The sequence below is a fragment of the Herpailurus yagouaroundi genome, unplaced genomic scaffold (assembly GCF_014898765.1).
Source record: "Herpailurus yagouaroundi ecotype Mexico unplaced genomic scaffold, PumYag 163, whole genome shotgun sequence".
NCBI lineage: Eukaryota > Metazoa > Chordata > Mammalia > Carnivora > Felidae > Herpailurus > Herpailurus yagouaroundi.
Window position 1 is genome coordinate 32187420 of NW_024412404.1, and position 20579 is coordinate 32207998.

General features: G+C 36.1%; 1 protein-coding gene across 6 annotated transcripts in view; it reads left to right on the forward strand.

Annotated features, from left to right (window-relative positions):
• PCGF5 (polycomb group ring finger 5) overlaps window positions 1–20579 on the forward strand; it is a 125375-nt gene that overhangs the window by 96115 nt on the left and 8681 nt on the right. For 4 of the 6 annotated variants that reach the window (XM_040485840.1, XM_040485844.1, XM_040485842.1 and 1 more), the window contains 4 exons: window positions 6967–7065; window positions 9900–9989; window positions 17256–17315; window positions 17692–18725. In XM_040485840.1, coding sequence (XP_040341774.1) covers window positions 6967–7065; window positions 9900–9989; window positions 17256–17315; window positions 17692–17856 — 414 coding nt within the window. In that variant the 3' untranslated portion in view covers window positions 17857–18725. Of the gene's footprint in view, window positions 1–6966; window positions 7066–9899; window positions 9990–17255; window positions 17316–17691; window positions 18726–20579 lie in introns of those variants that run through there. The other 2 variants (XM_040485845.1, XM_040485846.1) reach the window with 2 other exon arrangements.

The window sequence follows — 20579 nt, forward strand, 5'->3', positions numbered from 1 at the left end:
AAAAAACAACCAAACACATGGAGGCTAAGCAACATGATACTAAACAACCATTGGGTCATTAAAGAACTTACAGAGGAAATCAAAAAATACATGGAGACAAATGAAAATGGAAACACAGCTATCCAAAATTATTGGGATGCAGCAAATGTTCTAAGAGGGACATTTATAGGAATACAAGACTATCTCAAGAAAGAAGAAATATCTCAAACAATCTAATTCTATACTTAAAGGAACTAGAAAGAGAACAAAGCCTGAAGTTAGCAAAGGAAGGAACTAATAAAGATTAGAGTGGAAGTAAATGAAATAGAGATTAAAAAAAAATCTCAATGAAATCAAGAGCTGTTTCTTTGAAAAGGTAAACAAAATTTGATAAACTTTTAGCTAGACTCATCACGAAAAAAAAGATGAAGACTCAAATATACCAGAAATGAAAAAAGAGAAATAACAACTAACACCACAGAAATACAAAGAATTATAAGAGAATATTATGAAAAATCCTATGCGAACAAATTGGGACAACCTAGAAGAAATGAATAAATTTCTAAAAACATACAGTCTTCCAAAACTGAATCAGGGAAAGGTAAAAAATTTGAACAGACTGGTTAATAGTAACAGAATTGAAAAAAACAAACAAAAAAAAAAAACCAGAGGATCAGATAGTTTCAGAGATAAATTCTACCAAACATTTAAATTTTTTAAATAATTTTTTAATTATAAAATTATTTTTAAGAAGAGAAATAGAGTGCGAGCGGGGGAGGGGCAAAGAGAGAGGGGGACACAGATTCCAAAGCAGGCTCCAGGCTCCAAGCTGTCAGCACAGAGCCCGACGTGCGGCTCAAACTCAGGAGCTGTGAGATCATGACCTGAGCTGAAGTTGGACACTTAACTGACTGAGCCACCCAGACGCCCCAGATTTTACCTGCATTTAAAGAAGAGTTAATACCTATTCTTCTCAAACTATTACAAAAAATAGAAGAGGAAGGAAATCTTCAAAATTCATTCTATGAGGCCAGCGTTACCCTGATACCAAAACCAGAAAAAGACACTACAGAAAAAGAAAACTACAGGCCAACATCCCTGATGAGCATAGATTTAAAATTCCTCAATAAAATATTAGCAAGCTGAATTCAATGATACATTAAAAGCATCATTTACCATGATCAAGTGGGATTCCAGGGATTAAAGGGTGGATGAATATTGGCAAATCAGTGTTATATCACATTAACAAGAGGAAGGATGAAAACCACAATTATCTCATTAGATTAAGAAAAACCATTTGACAAAAATACAACCCTTGTTCACGATAAAAACTCTCAACAACATGCATTTTAGGGAACATACTTCAAAATAATAAAGGCCATATGTGAAAAACCCATAGCTAGCATCATATTCAGTGATGAAAAACAGAACTTTTCCTCTGAGATCAGGAACAAGACAAGGATGTCCACTCTCACCACTTTTATTCATCATGTACTAGAAATCCTAGCTGAGCAATCAGACAAGAAAAAGAAATAAAAGGCATCCAAATTGATAGGGAAGAAGTTAAACTCATTAATTGCAGATGAATGATACTATATATGGAAAACCACCAGAAAACTATAGAATACATGAATTCAGTAAAGTTTCATTAAAATTAATATAATATTAATATAAAGAAATCTGTTGCATTTTTGTACATGAATAATAAAGTAGCAGAAAGAGAAATTAGGAAAACAATCTCATTGACAGTTGTACCAGAAATAATAAATTATCTAGGGAATTTAAAGAGGTGAAAGACCTATACTCTGAAAACTAGAAGACACTGATGAAAGAAATTGAAGATACCACAAATGTAAAGATATTTTCATGGATTGGAAGAATTAATATTGCTAAAATGTCCATACTACTGAAAGCAATCTACAGATTTAAATGTAATTCCTATCCAAATACAAATAGCATTTTTCATATAACTGGAACAAATAATCCTAAAATTTGTATGAAACCACAAGATTCTGAATATCCAAAGCAATCTTAAGAATAACCAAGCTGGAGGCACCACGATCCCAGATTTCAGGATCTACTACAAAGCTATGGTAATCAAAATGGTGTGATACTGGCACAAAAACAGACACATAGATCAATGAAACAGAATGGAAAGCCCATACTTACAAGGTCAATTAGCCTACAACAAAGGGGACAGAGATGTACAATCAGGAAAAGATCATCTTTTCAATAAATGGTGCTAAGAAAACTGGACAGTTACATGCAAAAGAATAACATTGGACCATATTACATCATACACAAAAACTCAGAATGGATTAAGGACTTAAATGTGAGATCTGAAACCATAAAATTCTATGTTTTCTAAAAAAACATAGGCAGTAATATCTTGGACATCATTCTTCCAACATATTTGCAGATATGTCTCCTTGAGCAAGGGGGAAAAAGCAAAAATAAACTGTTGGGACGATATCAGAATAAAAAGCTTTGACACAGCAAAGGAGACTGCCAGCAAAACAAAAAGGCAACCTACTGAATAGGAGAAGATATTTGCAAATGATGTATCTGTTAGGAGTTTATATCCAAAATATATAAAGAACTTAAGCAACTCAACACCAAACACCCCAGTTTTTTAAAATGGAGAAAGGACCTGAATAGACATTTTTCCAAGGACATAGAGATGGCCAACAGACACACGAAAAAATATTCAACATAATAATCATCAGAGAAATGCAAATCAAAACCACAGTAACATATTACCTCACGCCCATTAGGATGGCTACTATCAAAAACAAAACAGAAAATACCAAGTGTTGGTGAGGATGTAGAGGATGACAGATGTATTGGAACCCTTATCCACTAATAGTATCAAAAAGAGAAATACTTAATATATTTAAGAAAGCATAAGATTTATATGCTGAAAACTGCAAAACATTAATAGAAATGAAGAAGGCCTAAGAAATGGAAATATATCCCATGTTCATAGATTAGAAGATTTAATATTGTTAAGACAGCAGTCCTGCCCCAATTGGTCAGATTTAGTGAAAATCCTAACCCAAATTCTAACTGCTGTTTCTACAGAAATTGACAAGCTGATCCTATTTCCCTTATAGAAATCCAAGGGAACTGGAACAGTCAAAACAATCTTGAGAAAGTACAAGCTGGAGGACTCAAAGTCCCGTTTTCAAAACTTGCTTCAAAACTACAGTAATCAAGAGAGTATGGTACTGGACAAAGGGTAGATATATAGGTCAGTGAAAAGAATTGAAGGTCAGAAATAAACACACGTGTTGATTATGAATTTATTTTTGACTTGAGGGCCAAGCTAACTCAAGGGAAAGAATAGTCTTTTCAAGAAATGGTGCTGGAACAATTGAATATCCACATGCAAGAAATGAAGTTGGGTTTCTACCTCATGTCATATACAAAAATTAACTCAAAATGGACCCATACCTAAATGTAACAGCTAAAACAGTAAAACTCTTAGAAGAAACATAGAGATAAAATCTCATGACCTTGGATTTGGCAGTAGATTCTTAAAAATGATACCATCAGCAAAAGCATCAAAAGAAAAAATATAGACAAATTAGATTCTATCAAAAGTAAAAACTTTTGTGCTTTTCAGAGAACACTATCAGGGCCCCCTGGGTAGCTCAGTCAGTTAAGCATCCAACTCTTGATCTCAGGGTTTTGAGTTCAAGGCCCACACTGGGCTTTGAGCTTCGCATGAAGCCTACTTAAAAAGGTGGGGGAGGTGTATGGGTGGCTCAGTTGGTTAAGTGTCAGATTCTTGATTTCAGCTCAGGTCATGATCTCATTTGTGAACTACTAAGAAAGTGAAAAGACAACATACAGAATGGGAGAAAGTATTTGCAGATCAGGTATCTGATAAATCTTTAGTATTTAGAATATATTAAAGAACTCTTACCAATCAACAAAAACATAACCCATTTTTTTAAAGTGGGCAAAGGATTTAAATAGACATTTCTCCAAAGATGATGTACAAATGACCAATGAACACATGAAAAGATGCTAAACATCATTAGTCATTAGGGCTATGCAAACCAAAATCACATGACACTTCACACCCACTAGGATGCATGTAATTTTTTTTTTTTACAAAAAGGAAAATATGATAGTTTTTAATAAACTATAAGCTAGAATCAAATACTGTAACATGCTATGACGTGAATGAACCTTGAAAACATTATGCCAAGTGAAAGAAGCCAGAAAGAGAGGCCACATATTGTATGATTTCATTGCTATGAAATGTCCAGAAAAGGCAGTCCATAGACACAGAAAGTAGATTGGCTTTTGTCCGGTCTAGGGAAAAGGAAGGAGAAGTGACTGCTAATAAGTAAGTTTCCTAGTGGGGTAATGAAATGCCCTGGAATTAGATAATGGTAATGGTTGCATAACCTCATGAATATACTGGTATTACTGAATTGTACATTTTAAATGGTGACTTTTTTGGTATTTGAATTTCAATTTAAAAAAAAAGTTAAAGTCGGGGTGCCTGGGTGGTTCAGTTGGTTAAGCGTCTGGCTCTCGGTTTCGGCTCAGGTCATGATCTCACGGTTCGTGAGTTCAGGCCCCATGTCACACTCTGTGCTGGCAGTGCGGAGTCTGCTTGGGTTTCTCTCTCCCTCTCTCTCTCCCCCTCTCCTGCTCACACTCTCTCTCTAAATAAACTTTAAAAAACTTTAAAAGTATATATATCCATCACCACACCTAGTTACAAATTAAAAAAAAAAAAAGTCAAGCTTGATAGCCGTTTTAGCTGGTGAAGATACTAGCCCTACCATTCCGAAGATGACAGAAGAAACAGGGGGTTGGGTTTAAAAAAATAACCTCAAATAATCATTATCATAAGAACTAGAATTTGTTGCATTGTATTCTACATAACTGGAAACCCGTATAACTCATGATTTTGACCACTAGCTGATTTCAAATCTAGTCTCTTACATCTTTTAAAACCAAGAGATAAAAAAAAGTAAAAGTGCCTCTAGGGTAACCACCTTAGAAGCAGAAAGGAGCCTTTTTTTTTTTTTAACTGTTCCTCTTCTGGTTTGAGTTTAGGGAGCAGGTTAGAAGGCAAGGCACTGTGCCATGCAAGAGAAAGGTAATATTTCTTCAGATATACAGGGGAGCCTGAAATGTTGATCCCACCAGAGCAGCTGACTACACAGCTGCTGTCCCAGCCAGCAGTCTCCCGTTAACCCCCTGTGTGTAGTCCAGATGGTTCCATTTTCTGTGTGTTCTGAAAGGGAATGCCGGGAAGATGCACTGCTCTTAGGATCATCTCTTCCTGGTCATCTACTCAGCACTCTTGTCATTGCCTCTCTTAAAATGTGTTGATTACTTGTTGATTCAGAGGTCTGTATAGCAGTTTCTAGGTGTACCTATCTAGGAAACAGCAAGATTAATTTGGTATAATTGTAAAATGTTTCTGTAGAGGGAGAATGCATAATTGTTACATTGTCATTTTCTAAGTACTTACAAATCAAATATTAAATAATTCAGGCTGGAATTTTGTTAGAGAATGTCAAAGTTTATTGAGTTATAAATTCCAGAGACCAGCTTTTGCCTAATTTTTAAAATCTTCTCTTAACTCTTCTGACAGCTCTCTCCTTATTAACAATTTCCAAAAAGTAGTGATGCCATGTTCATTTCTGTAGGTTATTTCAACAAGCTGAGATTTCTCTGCAGATGATAATATACTTAGAGGGTCTTCTAGTACCTTCACATTATACTCTAACTTAACTGGGACCTATAAAATGTACCAAGAATTCTTTATAAACCGTTTGGAACAATAGACTGGAAACATTGGGGTAGTTTAGATGATGGGAATAGATAACAGGGAAGATCTATGTGAATATTTATCCCTTCATTTTCACGCTATCTAGAGTATCAGTCTTTCCATTTGAAATGTCTAGTGTGTGTTTTGCTTTAGATGTAACTTTTGACTTCTGTTTTCTTTTAATGGTTACTTTACCATCTAAATAGTGACCAAGTTATCATTTGTAAATTTGTTTCTGTTGGTCTTTGCTAGGAAATATATTTTGCCAGGAACACATTTGCTAAGAATACATACTGACTGGATGGCTCTACTTTGGCCTTAGTGAATTTAAGAATATCCTGTATATATAAGTAGAAGTAATACCTTATACCTTTAAAAGATTCAGTTGCTGGTTTTTGTTTTACTGTTGAAAACTTTTAAGGTTTGGAGATGTAATTTTGTTTCACACACTGGTTCGTGTTTATCATGTCTCCACACCTCATTTTGACTAATTTTAGTTTGAGCATTCATTCTGGATTGGTTCATATATTTTAGTGATGTTCATGCTAAAAGAGTAAGTCAGTACTGCTAATAAAATGAGAAAAATCCAGGTACAAAGAACATGTTTTTCCAGTAAAGTAATCACAGCCCATCAGACACTGACTGGGACATGTTTCTCCAGAACCAGAGTCCGTTCCACATGACTTTTACTTGCTAGGGATCTTGTCGCCTGACTGGCCTCTACTGAACTCTGGGGCTCCTTATGGCCCCATCTGAGATCACTGCTCTTTTAAAAAATATTTAAAAGTTTATGAGACTTTTAAAAAATATCCCTAATTCTTTTAGAAGTGACATTCTTTAATAAAATATTTTATATTCTTTTTGTGACCTTTATTTTTGATTAAATTCATAATGCATTGTTAACTAAACAAATTGACAATCTGCATACTTCTAGACATTTCTAGACATGTCTAGAGGTATGAAGATTTTCAATTTCCCAGGATTTTCTGAGTGTACATAATAGTACATTCTTGAAGAATACCATGTAAGTATCTAAGAATTAGAAACATTTTTTATTTAGTAATACTAAAGAGTATAATTTGAAACATTTTCAGAATATATTTTGAAAATCCTCAAAATGATAGTGGGAAATGACACTTGTGGTTTCATTACAAGATATATTTTAACTAATAATCTGTTTCCTTTAGGGTTTAATGAAGAAATTCATTCGATGTTCTACCCGTGTAACTGTGGGAACTATTAAAAAATTTTTAAGTTTAAAACTAAAACTTCCAAGTTCTTATGAGGTAAGTTAACAATACAATCTTGATCATTTTGATAATTCTAATCTGAAGTAAAATTCTAACAAAAGAAGTAAAAATTAACAATAATTTTGTGGAAACGGGTTATTTTCGTGTTAAAAATTAATTTTGAGAATGTAATATTCTGTTTATGTAATGTGTATTTTTTAACATCCTGACTAAAACATACAAATGCATTTAGTGTTTTACCATTAGAGGAGATACCTAAATAATATTAAGTGATCCAAAAATAAATATCTCAGCTAACTGGACTTTAATGCCAACATGCTTTAGGGTCTTTTTTTTTTTTTTTTTTTATCTGAGACCTTTGAGATCCAGTTTTACCAATTCTTTACAGACTTCTTTTTCAGAATGTAAAACATTGTCTTTTTATGAAAAGGGATTTTACAAATAGCGTTCCTTTAATTATGTGATTTGCAAAAGTGATATTGTTTAGCAGAAGGTAAAACCAATGTAATTGCATCTGCATAAATGCGGTCTACCAGTTTCCTTACAGGAGAGGTAAATTGCCCTGATATTGATCACAGCACAGCTTGTAATGTGTTCAATGTTTAGAGAATGTTTAAGATGCTAGAATTACAGCTATAACGTAATGAGGAGATACGGTTACCATTTCTCACCTGCCCAAATGGCAGTCTTACAACTTCTATTAATTTTCTCTTGCTCCCCTTTGGGTTCTGAGAATAGCTTCTGAAAAAACTAAAGACCAAACTAGTGTTCTGTATAAACAAAGACATCAAAGGCAACATAGTTCTTCAATTAATATGAATAGTTTATCATAGTAGAAATAAAATAGGATTTGAACATAGGCATTGACAGGTATTAAGACTGTATTATGAGGAAGCCTCTGATCCTAAATTTATTTAAAAACTTCTCTCAGACAACTAATTAATCTATGGATTAAAAATTCTTACTATGGTTTGGTCCCACACATATTAAAACATTTCCAGAGACATCAACTTTTACATTAGGGAAAAAAAGTATGAGAGTTAATCAAAGCCCTATGTACTTGGTAAAGTAAAAGATACAGATACAACAGTGAAAATAGAAAATGAAACTGTTTTTGTACTTTATTATCTTCTTACAAAATACCACATGCAGTTTTATTTCCTTACTTTCAGGTGTGACTCAATTATTTTCTAGTTTCCAGGAAGCTGTTAGAGCTGAGAGGATGATTTCTCTCACAGTCTTACTGCCGGCACTTATCATCTCTCTCCATATAAAACAGCAAGGCAGGAGACTCAGTCCACTGACAGCTCCTTGTCTATCCCAGTGTAAAGGACTTTTCCTGTGATTTTTAGAAGGATTTACTGGTTCCTCCCTTATTTTGCTGTCTTAACATATAGGGGGATGTAGTAATGAAATACTTATGAGCTGAAGCCTTTTGCAACAGCATTGCTCATTGGGGGAGATAGTTTCATTTGTAAATGACAACAGAAGCAGCATACCGAATTAGGGATTGCATCCTAAATCTCTTTACTTCTTTGCTTATGAGTTTATTTTACAGGCAAGATTAAAAAAAAAAAAAAAATCATCGGGCACCTTGGTGGCCCAGTCAGTTAAGCATCTGATGCTTGATTTCAGTTCAGGTCATGATCTCACAGTTTGTGGATTCAAGCCCCACATCAGGCTCTGTGCTGACAGTGAAGAATCTGCTTGGGATTCTCTCTTTCTTCCTCTCTCTGCCCCTCCTGTGCTCTCTGTCTCTCTTTGAAATAAATAAACTTAAAAAAATAAAAATAAAACTATTTTGTCTTTTTAAAAATGTCTAAAAAACATTTTGAGGTCCATGTAAGTCACCATAAATCATCAAAAAATCAATATAATTTAGTTAAACATTTGTGTAATACAATTGGAACTCTACTCATTTTAGACTTTTAAGGTTCAGGACTCTCTAATCTCTATCTAGCCAAACACAGAATTATTTAAAACCCATTCTTCTTCCCCCTTTCCACACTTTAAACTAAACTCTTATCAGTTTGCTTTTAATAGCTAAAGAACTGAAATGTTTTACTTTGGGGGCCTATGATAAATGTTTGTTTATGTTTTGTTGAATTGGCAAATCATAGCCACAGTTCTTGGGGCCTTCTTAATTAAGGATTTGGGGGGTTGTTTGGTTCCTGCAACTCTAGAGCAAAAGTGAGCTTTGAAACACGCAACCTTTTTTGAAGTTTGATGCAAGGTGAGAAGAGGGTCCTGGAAGTATTATGCAAGTTACCAACCAAGCAAAACAGGCCAGAGAGCCCTAGAAGACACAGGCCTGTGGCGTGGTCCTAACTGTTCTGTCGACTTTAGCTACAGGTAATTACCAGAAGTTCTCATATGCCTTGACGTCCCCAAAAATCTTGTATCCACATTCATTCATTTACCCTCTTGGAATACAAACTAATGAGAGGAAAGCAAGTCCTCTAAATCTTGGGAAGGTGAAAGGATTCTGAGAGGTGAGCTCATAAGCCCCAGGTGCTGTGAGGTCTCCACAATTCCTCCTCATTCTGTAAGAGACAATCATGGAAATATGTCTAAACCTGTAAGTGCACAGAGACATGGACTAAAAAAATCTTACACTGCATTTCAAAATTATGTGTATAGACTTGAGTGACAGGTATGTGGGACAAGACAAGCAGTCCTTCATGTTACTTCTATCTGAATTGTTAATACTTATGAAATGGACCAGTGCTTTTAATAAAAATATTCAATGCTCTTTTTAAATAATGGATAATACCTCTATTTTTTATAACTATTTGAATCTTTTTTTGAAATTTGGAAAAAAGTGTAAGACACGAACTGCTTACGTTAATGGATCTGTATTCTTTTTAAAGTTGGATGTGCTGTGCAATGGTGAAATTATGGGGAAGGATCACACTATGGAATTCATCTACATGACAAGATGGCGACTAAGAGGCGAAAACGTAAATTGCTTTTATATTTACCTATGTGTATATTTAGTTCTATGTCATTTTATTACTCCTATTTAACAGTATTACTTAGAAACAAAAAACTAGCTTGGGAAAGAGAAGAAACTGATTCCTTTTACTGTTTACACCCAGCTACTCCATGCTAATTGGTCCCAAGTACAAGACCAAGGTCTGTGTTAAATATGGTTTTGTTATATTGAAGGTGAGTTAAAAGTCCCATCTAAATATGTTCAGAACGCTACTAACCTCAAGACAGAGAAGATGGCATGTAAATGCTTTTAAACCCCAGTAAGATATGGGAATTTCTAACTATATGGAGTTGAGTGGAGAGACTAAGTTTTGCCATGATTAGTACGTCTAATTGATGTTATTTTTTGGTTGTGCTAGAAGGGACAGATAGGGTAGAATCTAGGTAATCCTTTTTTTCAGGTACCTCCTTTTCGTGAAAGTGTAAAATCGGACCAAAGGGTAAGTGAGTTTGCAGTGGTTTCTGATGCCAGAATTAGACTATTGTGAGTTAGACCCTAGACAATACAGGAGAAATGATTTAAAAGGAGAAACCTGAGAAAAATCCAAGAAACCCCAAAGGAGAATTTTATATTTTGAAATGTATCTTTGCTTAGGGTTAATGAGAAGGTTCAAGCATATCCTACCTGAGTTATATATTACATTGATATTATGGAAATCCGAGGGACTAGGGATCATGACACTGATATAGATCAGTGAGGAATGTAGTGGTGATGCTACCAGAAATTCTCTTCATAATCTGAGTCCATGAATACACATTGAGATTGACTAGAAGGTTGTGCTAGGTGACCTACAAGGTCCTCTCAGACATTGAGACTCTGTGGTGGTTATGGTAATAATATGTCATACTTCTAAACTCTCTGTAGTTTTAATCTCTCTAATAAACTAGGCTTTATTACATTTTTGTGAAAACCTGAGTTATGAAAGAATACTAAAGAAATGTAACCTCAGTCAAGGACAAGTGATACAGAATCTGAATATAATGAGGGTTGCCATATTCCAGTGGTTCAAAAACATACTTGTGTGGATTGGAAACATCTATGGAACGTTAATGAAACAGACCTCAAAAAAATCATTTTTGTGTGTTCTGTTCAATGGATAGGATAATTGGCTACATTTTTCAGAAATGTCTTGATATAACGATAAACGAAGCACCTAACTTCTAAGGTCAGACTTTTTTTTTCTGAGTCCTACTTGGGTAAAATCTTCCTTTTGAGGCGGAATTCTCATGACCGGGAAGAAGAAATGATGTTTGAGGACCAGTCACCAGAGAGGTGTGTGCCCTAGAAAAACATATTAGACCTCTCTAAGCCTCATCTTTTAAAAAGCAAATCTAATTGTATTTGGTAAATTACTACTTGACTTTCGAGGATATTTTATAGTTTTTTAAAAAATGGTTCTACATACATCACCCTCACTGAATCCTTCCAGCCAAAGTGTTTCAGGTCCCAGGTGCAGCTAAACAGAGGTAGTCAGTTCTTTCTTACCCAGCACAGTTGGGGCCTAGACATTGTGATAGTACATATAATTTCGTAACGATATAATTGCAGCTTTCTTTCTTTGATAAGTCATTGTTTTAAGTATGTGTTAATGATTTTCAGACACTATGAATGGGTTTGCCTTAGGGTTGAAGAGATGTAAGAAGTCATCCACTGCAAGACCTCTGCCAGCACTCACTTGTCCTTCACACGACCCCCCTCCCAGCAGTCGCCCACACTGCCAGTTATTTTAATGTCAAAGTGTGAAGGAGCTAATGCATAGAAATTGATATTAATAGACCATCAGTTAAATCAGTCTTTACTACAGTTATGTTTCTGATTACACATGTTTGACAGTTTAAATTCCTTGGTTGTTTAAGGCATATTTTAATAAAAGCTTGCTTGGAAAAATGGTTCGGTACCTTATGATTTTTCATTCCAGTAAAAACGAAAGCAATAAATAGAAAAGTTAACCGCATTTTATATTTAGTACAATGGTAAAGTAATCTATTAGCCCAATTAATTTTTTCAGCACGACAGCCCTGTTTTTTGTTTGCTCTCCTCCAAGCCTGTTTGCCCCTCAGTCTTCACAATCTCAATAGTTCCAAAATTTGTCATCCCATTTTTCCAGTTTCTCACACCAAAATCCTTGAAGTCAGTCCTCATCAGTTTCTTTTTCTTTCTTCTATCCTTAGCAGATTCTGTGACCTCTGCTATCAGAACACCACCATCAGAATCCAGTTATATCTTACTACCTCCACTCTGCCACTCTGGTCCCAGCCACTGTCACCATTTTCCAGAACATCTGTAAAAATCTCCTGCCTGAGCTCCATGCTTCCACTCTTGCCTCCACCTGGGGTCCACATACTGTTTTTGGCCGGCATAGTGATCCTCCTAAAACAAGTTAGAATATGTCGCTTCTCTGCTCCGAGCTCTCCAGTGACCTCTCATCTCACTTAGATAAAAACCGAAGTCCTTCCAGGGTCCTGTAGATACCGACCCCATCATTTTCCCCAGACATCTCTCTGATCCTATGGTTTACTTTCTGTTGGCTCATCACATTCTGACCCACTCACTCCTGTTTCCTCTAACATGCCAGGCTTTCTCCTGCCACCCTAGGTGTCCACCTATTTTCTTTACCCTCGTCACTTAAAAGAATTTTGCTTCTATATCACCTTTCCAGCGAGGGCTCTGACCTTCCTTAATATCACAACCACCACTCCCATTCTGGCATTCTCCTAATCCGTTTTCAGGTTTGACTGTTTTCCGCAGTATTTTCTTCATACCATCTGACACACTATGCCACTTACTTATGTTATTATCTGTCCCCCAACTAAAATGTAATCTGAGGATGGGGATGATTATTTGTTCCCTGCTGAGTCTCCAGTAGCTAGAGCAGTGCCTAGTACAAACACTCAAAAAATATTTGTTCAAAGAATAAATTAAATGCAGAGTTTGTCTTTTATAAGGTAATAGTTATGCAAAATATATCCTAAAGATCATCTCATTTATTTGGATCTCCATTTCCCATTTGTTTTCTGTTAAACAGATTTTAAATTTTGGCTCATGTTCCAATTAATTAGGAGTTATAATAATAATTGGTGAATTCTGACAGTTGGAGTGAATGGAAAAATAAGCAACAAAACAGTCATTTCTTGATCAAGCCCCTACTAGTGTACTTGTTGCAGTCATATCTGTCCCCATCAGTGCCCCTCCACTGCCAGCGGGATGCCAGGATGTCGGTCTGAAAAGTTCACCTTATCTACTGCTTTTGCTACCTGGCTGTGCCTCCTGCTGGGGTCAGCTGATTTCCTACCTTGTGATTCTTTTACTTGTTTCTGGTACTTTTTTACGGTCAATATTTTGATCTACCTGGGATTTATTTCCTTACACACACACACATACCTACCACTAGGCTAAGACTCAGGCTCCTGGGTGACTCAGTGGGTTAAGCAACCGACTCTTGGTTTTGGCTCAGGTCATGGTCTCATGGTTCACAAGATGGAGCCCTGTGTCGGACTCTGTGCCGATAGCCTAAAGCCCGCTTGGGATTCTGTCTCTCCCCCTCTCTTTCTTCCCCTCCCCAGCTCACACGTGCTCTCTCGCTCTCTCAAACAAACATTTAAAAATTTTCTATTAAAAAAAATAAACCAAGACTAAGACTAAATTATTCTAAGATTTTTTTGCCAAAAATATCATTCATTGAATAATCCATACTTTATCTCCGTGTTTTGAGCTGTCAGCATTATCTATGCAGAGGTTACCTGTACATGTTTGTACACACACAGGTATGTACATTGTGTTCCTGGACAGTTTTGTTCTTCTGAGTGGGTCTTATCCCTGCACCACATTACACATCATATATAGCTTTTATAAAAATCTGATCACATCCCACCCCTAATTTAAAGCCCCTAAGCTGTCCATTTTCTTTGGGATAAGTTTGAATAAAGTTCAGACTAATTTATAAGGCAAATAGGTTGCTTCTATCCTAGGTTACTCCTTATTACCCTTTTAAAAATTGTGTTGGCTCGCTTTACCCATTTGTTTTTTCAGATGAGCTCTAGAATGGGACTGTGATTGGCATTGGAATAAATTTTTAGGTTGACTTGGCTAGAATTGGCATCTTGGCAACTGTTTTCTTCTCTTCGGTGCCGTGGGGTGTTTCTCGTAGGTGCTATGTTCTCCTGGGTCTCTGAGTAAACCCTGTGGCTGTCTTCCCTTTTCACACGGGATGCTGCCCTGCCCCCTGGCTCTTCTGCCTCAGGCAAGGCCAGACATACTCCAGTCACCTCCTGACTTTAAACCTACATCTAGACTCCCAGGAAGAATCTCAGAAAAGCCAGCTTTGCCTACGCTTCTCCAGGGCTGCAGCGCACCTCCGGTGCCACAGGGCCTCGGTGCCGCTTCTTCCTCCTGGGGCAGCTCCCCTTCAGACTCGGTCTGTTTTCTCAAGTCCTAGCACTTTCTGAATTCTTCAGTGTGATGCATTTTTAAAAGGTTTTTATCATTAGGAATCAAACATCTGGTTGCACTTAGCAAATCCTTAAGAGATTTTTCAGTTCATAACGATACTGCCGCCTGAAGATGTTATACTCAGGACTGGTGTTTCATCTTTTGCTTATGAATGGGAGAAAATGTACCTTTTTGAAAAGCCAGTGCTTCTCAGACTTTAATGTGAATAGAAATCATGTGGGGATCTTGGTAAAATACAGATTCTGACTCAGTAGGTCTGGGGTGGGGCCCAAAATTTTGCATTTGTAACAAGCTCCCAGGGAATGCTAGTGCATCCGATCTTTGGACCATCCTTTGAGTAATAGAACTTTAGGAAACGTGATCCATGACCACTGGCTTGCCTGTGGCTTCCAAATCTGTAAATTGAGGGTATAGAATCACAGAATCTGATCTCAATCTAGGAGGGACTTAGTTATCTAGACTAATCACCAATAATACATGATCCTGTTATAATATCCAGGGTTCATCACAGTTCTGAAACATAAACGGACTCATATGTACTCTTCTGCAACTTTTTATCATTTGATGATGTGTCTTATGGAGAATCAACAAACTTTGATACAATTCTTTATACCACATTGATAGTATTCCATTTGTGTGTCTGTAGCATAATCTGATTAACACACTCCTTTGGTGGAAATTTAGACTTTTTCAAGGTTTTTTTTAACATTATAAGCAATAGTTACTCCAGTACATAGATCTTTTTACACATGTGCAAGCATATTCATTGGTTAGATGCCAGGTGTGGGATTTACAAGAGTATGCATATTTAACTTTTTGGTAGATAATAACTATCCTCTTAAAAGATTCTGGCAGTGTATAATTCTACCAGTAATACACGAGAGTGCCCATTTTCTGACACCCTCACCAACACAGCATATTATCAATTTTGTATTTCTTCTGTGAAGTTTCTTTTCATATCAGTTGCCTTGTTGTTTTTCTATTGTGGTGTTTGTCTTTTCCTTACTAACTTCTAAGAGCTCCTTATGAATTCTAGAAATGAATCTCTGGTCATATGTGTTGTAGCCATTTCCTCCCAGTTGTGTTCTGCTTCCTAGTTTTGACTCCGTTTTTTGATCCCTAAAATTTGAGTAACAATACTTGTCTCGAAATGTCTTAGTAAGAATGAAATACTATGTAATAAAGTACGTGGCAGAATGCCTGACATAATAAATGTTAGTAAGTGTACGAATAGCTTATGTATCTTACATTTTACTATTATTGTAACTCTCTCTAGTACCTCCTCTCATCCCTGAGAGCTTACTTACTATTCCTATCTTCCCATTCGGCCTCAGCTTTCGTCATGAGCTCGTGTTCTTCCTGCTCTCCTTTTCTTGGGTAGGTTGAATACTAAGTCTCAGTACAGCCCATCTTTCCCAGATGATCCTGGTTGATTTTAGGTCTTGTAGCAAGCCCCTGCCAGGACGTACCTACAGTTACTGTACCACATTTGTCTTACTTTGCGTTATTTGCATTATTAAGCACTTTTAGGAAAAACAAACATCCTTCATGGCTGGTACCAAAAGAGATTAATAGGAAAAAATAATCATCACTCTAGTGAAATAGCCTCTTTTTACCTGAACTCTTCCCTTAAATGCTGTTTGGGACTCGGCACAGTTGAGGACGTGCAAGGTCTGATAGGCCAGAGCATGGGGACTCCAGAGTGAAAAGGGAAGGTTGCCAGGGCATATCCTTACAGCATGTTGGTGAACCCTGGACACAAAGTCAAGAACTCACTTCTGGAAAAAATTGCTAGTCTTTTGAGGAAATGGATAATTTCTAACATTTTATTTAAAAGGCCACCAATACATTTGTTTTAATCATTGCTTACTTTAATATTCTTTCAAAAAGGTGGCTTGCTTTGGCTAGATTTATCCTGGTTAATTTACACCTCACATATTTTTTATGCGTTTTCCCCCCATTTTGAAGAGGCATACAATGTTGAACTCATATATACATAAGTTTAAAGTATATAATCTCAATTGTAATGTTTACATTTAATAAGTATTTAACCCAGTATTGAAAAATCAAGATTTGGGAATGATTTCTTTCTTTAAATATGAATGGTTAAACTGTTAGAACTTAGCAGGTTTACAGATGAATCCACTCAGTAGTTTTAAGATGTGTTCGTTCATTGATTTACTCACAAAACCTTCCGTGAGAAGCTGCTGTGTGCCGCTCAAGGAGCTCACAATCTCATGCTATTAAAATAGAGACAGAGACTAAACACCTCATCTGAGCAACATGAAGAGCCTAGCCTAATACGTAAAATGGACCTCTTACAGGTTGGGGCAAGCCTCGTGCCCCTTTCAGAGTTCCTGAGGTCCTTAAGCAGTGTTCCTTTCACGGGTAGTGGAAAGGAGAGAGAGCTAAGCGAGATCAATCACAGGAAGGGGTGGAAGAAAGAGAATACCCCTCCTGGACTGAAGATGCGAGGGTTTTCCCAGAAATCATTATTTGAAGAGGAAACGGAAAGGACAGCCACCATTTTGGTAAATATTTGCAGAATAGTAACAAAACTGATATTTTAGGTACTAAAGTTGTTTCAAGCTACGTTTTACCAGCCACTAAGTTCTTAAAATCTTTTTTTTTTTTCCCAAAAACAACTACCATATTTTGGAAAGTGTTTACTTAAACTAATCATGTTGACTCATGTTTGACGTTAAGATAGTTTAAATAATCAGTTTTAAATATGTATCCAGTTGTGGATGCCTCTTATCTGATGAGTTCATCTCCTCCGCAGTTTCGGTGTCTGAACTGCTCAGCTTCGCAAGTCTGCTCTCAGGATGGCCCTTTGTATCAGGTAAGAGGCACTCACGACTGTACATATGACCCTGACGATGCCCGCCAAGATGGTGATCGCTCTCATCCCAAACTCAAGTTTCTAAGACATGTCACTTTGCCAAACTAATATTTGTTTGAGCTACAAAACGTCATTTTTCAATTTACGTCCCCAAATTTCCCATTATTTTAGTCATCTTGCATTATCTATTTAATTTCACAGAACTAAAAAATGAAATTATAAATGTTAAGGCCATTATTTAGGAGTCAGAAATTTTCAATAATTACTAGTTTCAGCCCTTGAGAAATCTCTGCTCCATATTGGATCTCTGCTCCATACTTAACACTTCTTTGTGGAAGTTTTTGTTTCTTTGTTTGTTTGTTTGTGTTTTAATCAGTCCCCTACAAGCCAAAGATGCAACGCCGGGTTAGGTGAGGCTCAGCAGCGGCAACAGCCACGTGTAACTGTGAGCTTGCTCGGGTCACTTACTACAGATGATAGTGGACAAGTTTTAAAACGCACTGACAAAGACTCTCCTCAGATGCACATCCCAGTTATCTAATAAAAGTACATCTTCTATTGGGATGATGAGTTGTAGTGATGCTTCTGCCTTTAACCGTAACTCCTACATGTGTGGTTTTATGCTTTCACTCTTGGCACTGATGTCTGTTCCTTAGAAATAAAGATGTTCTTAAACTCCCATCTAGAGTATCAGAGAAGAACCGGAATAAGATCGGATTTTTCAAAATCCTCACAAATTCCCTTTTCTTCCTTCAACACTTCATTATGGAGTATATGGTCCTGTCGCAGAGTTGAACTTGTGATTAACAGGATGCACCTTTAGCCAAAATTCAGCTACAAGTTTTCAAGGGAAAAGTTATCACTTTTTTATTTCAAGAAAATATTATGTATATTCTCTTTACACTATTTCATTTTTAAATTAAAAAAATTTTTAAATTCCACCAAATGGACAGTTTTCTAGGAAAATACCAGTGGACTAAAATTCACCAACGAAGAAAGAAAATTTAAATCTGTAAGCCATGAAAGAAAATAATTACTCAAAAATTACTTCCTCAAAGGATGCCTAAATAGCTTGATGGTCATGCTCTCACCAATTTTCAAGCAATAGATCATTCCCATTGTAAACTGTTTTAAATTATTGAAAAAGATGGAATTCTTTTCAAATTTATTTTACAAAAGTAACATAATCATGATACCAAAAACTGACAGAAAACCCCCAACTAGAAAACCAGTATCAATCTCATTTTGAATACAAGTACAAAGATGATAAGTAATATACTAAAAGAATAATAAACCAAGACTAAATAGTATTTTTATCAGAAATGGAAGAATGGCTTAATATTGGGGGGAAGGAAGTAATATATATTATGTAATATAAACATATTTTATATATATACACACACACACACAGAGTCGAATAAAAACCATCAGTAGATACTGAAAAGGCATTTGATAAAATTCACTAAGTCCCAGTTTTTCCTACCAGCTTATTTTAAAAGTTTTCCAAAAAACAAAACAATTGAAATAATACAAAGGGATATCCTTTACTTGTGCTTAGATTTTACCAGTTAACGTTTTGCTACATTTTATCCTCCCTCTTTCCTTCTCTTCCCTTCTCCTTATCTTATGAATCTCTTTATCATTCTGTCTATTGTTTCTTTGTGCAACTATTTGAAAGTAAATTGCACATATCATGACAGTTGACTACCAAATATTTCAGCATATACTTCCTAAGATCAAAGACTTCCTCATAAATAACCAAAATGCCGCTTCACACACAAGAAATTTAAATAGTAAATTAAATATTACAGAGATGTCATTTCTCCCCATAATTAAATTATCAAGTTTGATATAGTTCCAGACACACTTTTTACCAGATTCTTGTTTAACTTAACAGAATCAGTCATTCTAAAGTTCATCAGGAAGTACGAGCCAGTGCTTCTGGTCCGTCACAGTTTTCGGTGGGTAATCAGGGGGCATGTGCACCGCCACATCCTAAAATGCATTTGTAAGCTGAAGTAATTAAAATAGGGCACTGACTTAAACACAGACATATGAGTCAAAAGAATAGCTCAGGGACAGACTCTAGTATTGTATGAATCTGTAAAGAGAGTATTTCACGTTAGTGGAAGAAAAAAGATTTATTTAGCAAATACCTACTGAACACTTAACTATGCACTGGGTACTCTTTTAGGCCCAAGTACTCTTTTAGGACACAAGTAAAAATGAACAACTTCCTCACAGAGCCTACATTCTAATGACGGTAACAGATGAAAAATAAATGAGTCAGATTTGTAGTGTTAGAAGAAAAATTAAAGTAGGGAAGTAGAATATTTTAGGTAAGATAGCCAAAGGAAGACTTCTTTGAGGTGGAGGTTCTTGATCAAAAGCAAATGAGAGAAATAGCTATGTGTGTATCTGGGATCGGATGCTTCAGGCCAAGGGAACACAGTGGAAAGATCTGGAGAAGTGGTCATACCTGGTTGTTTGAGGGTTGCAAGGAGGCCAGCAGGGCTGGACCGGAGACAGTATTTGGCAGTCGGCAGGGCTAATCGGTGAACTCGGAGTATAGATTTTGGGGGGAGGGTGTGATCTAGTAGGGTTAGTTTTCAATAAATTTTACTGAGACTTGGTGGTGGTGATGGAGATTCAGTTCATACCTCACATTATAGGAGATTCTCATGGCTTAAAGTGGTAAATATTAAAATAGATACCATCAAAGATCAAGAAGAAATATAGTTGAATAATTTCAGAGTGGGGATGGCCTTTTTCACTGTACATACAAAAGGAAAAAAAGACAAAGCAAGTTGACTGTTAATATTGAAAAGTATATGGCAAAAATATCATAACTAAGGAAATATTTGCAGTATATGCAGAGAGGTTTAATGGCCTTAATACATGAAAGAATTCATGCAAATCTGTAAGACAGAGTTCAACTTATCACAGAAAAATGAACAAAAGACCTGCTTAGGAAAGTCACAAAAGAAGGAAAAAAACTGGCTAATCAGCATTCAAAAATGGTTAATTTCTTTAGAAGAAATAAAATACTATTTTATGCTTATTAAATTGCCATATTAAGAGGGAAGAAAAGATAGTACTCATTATTGATGAGAGCAGTGAAGAATGAGCATTTATATTTCTTTTGGAAACGCAAAGATAGAATAACTTCCCTGAAGTTCAGGGTGACAGTATTTATGCTGTTTGAACCAGCAGTTCCACTCTAGGAACCAGCCCTGATCCTTGGGGCAGGATTAATCTATAATC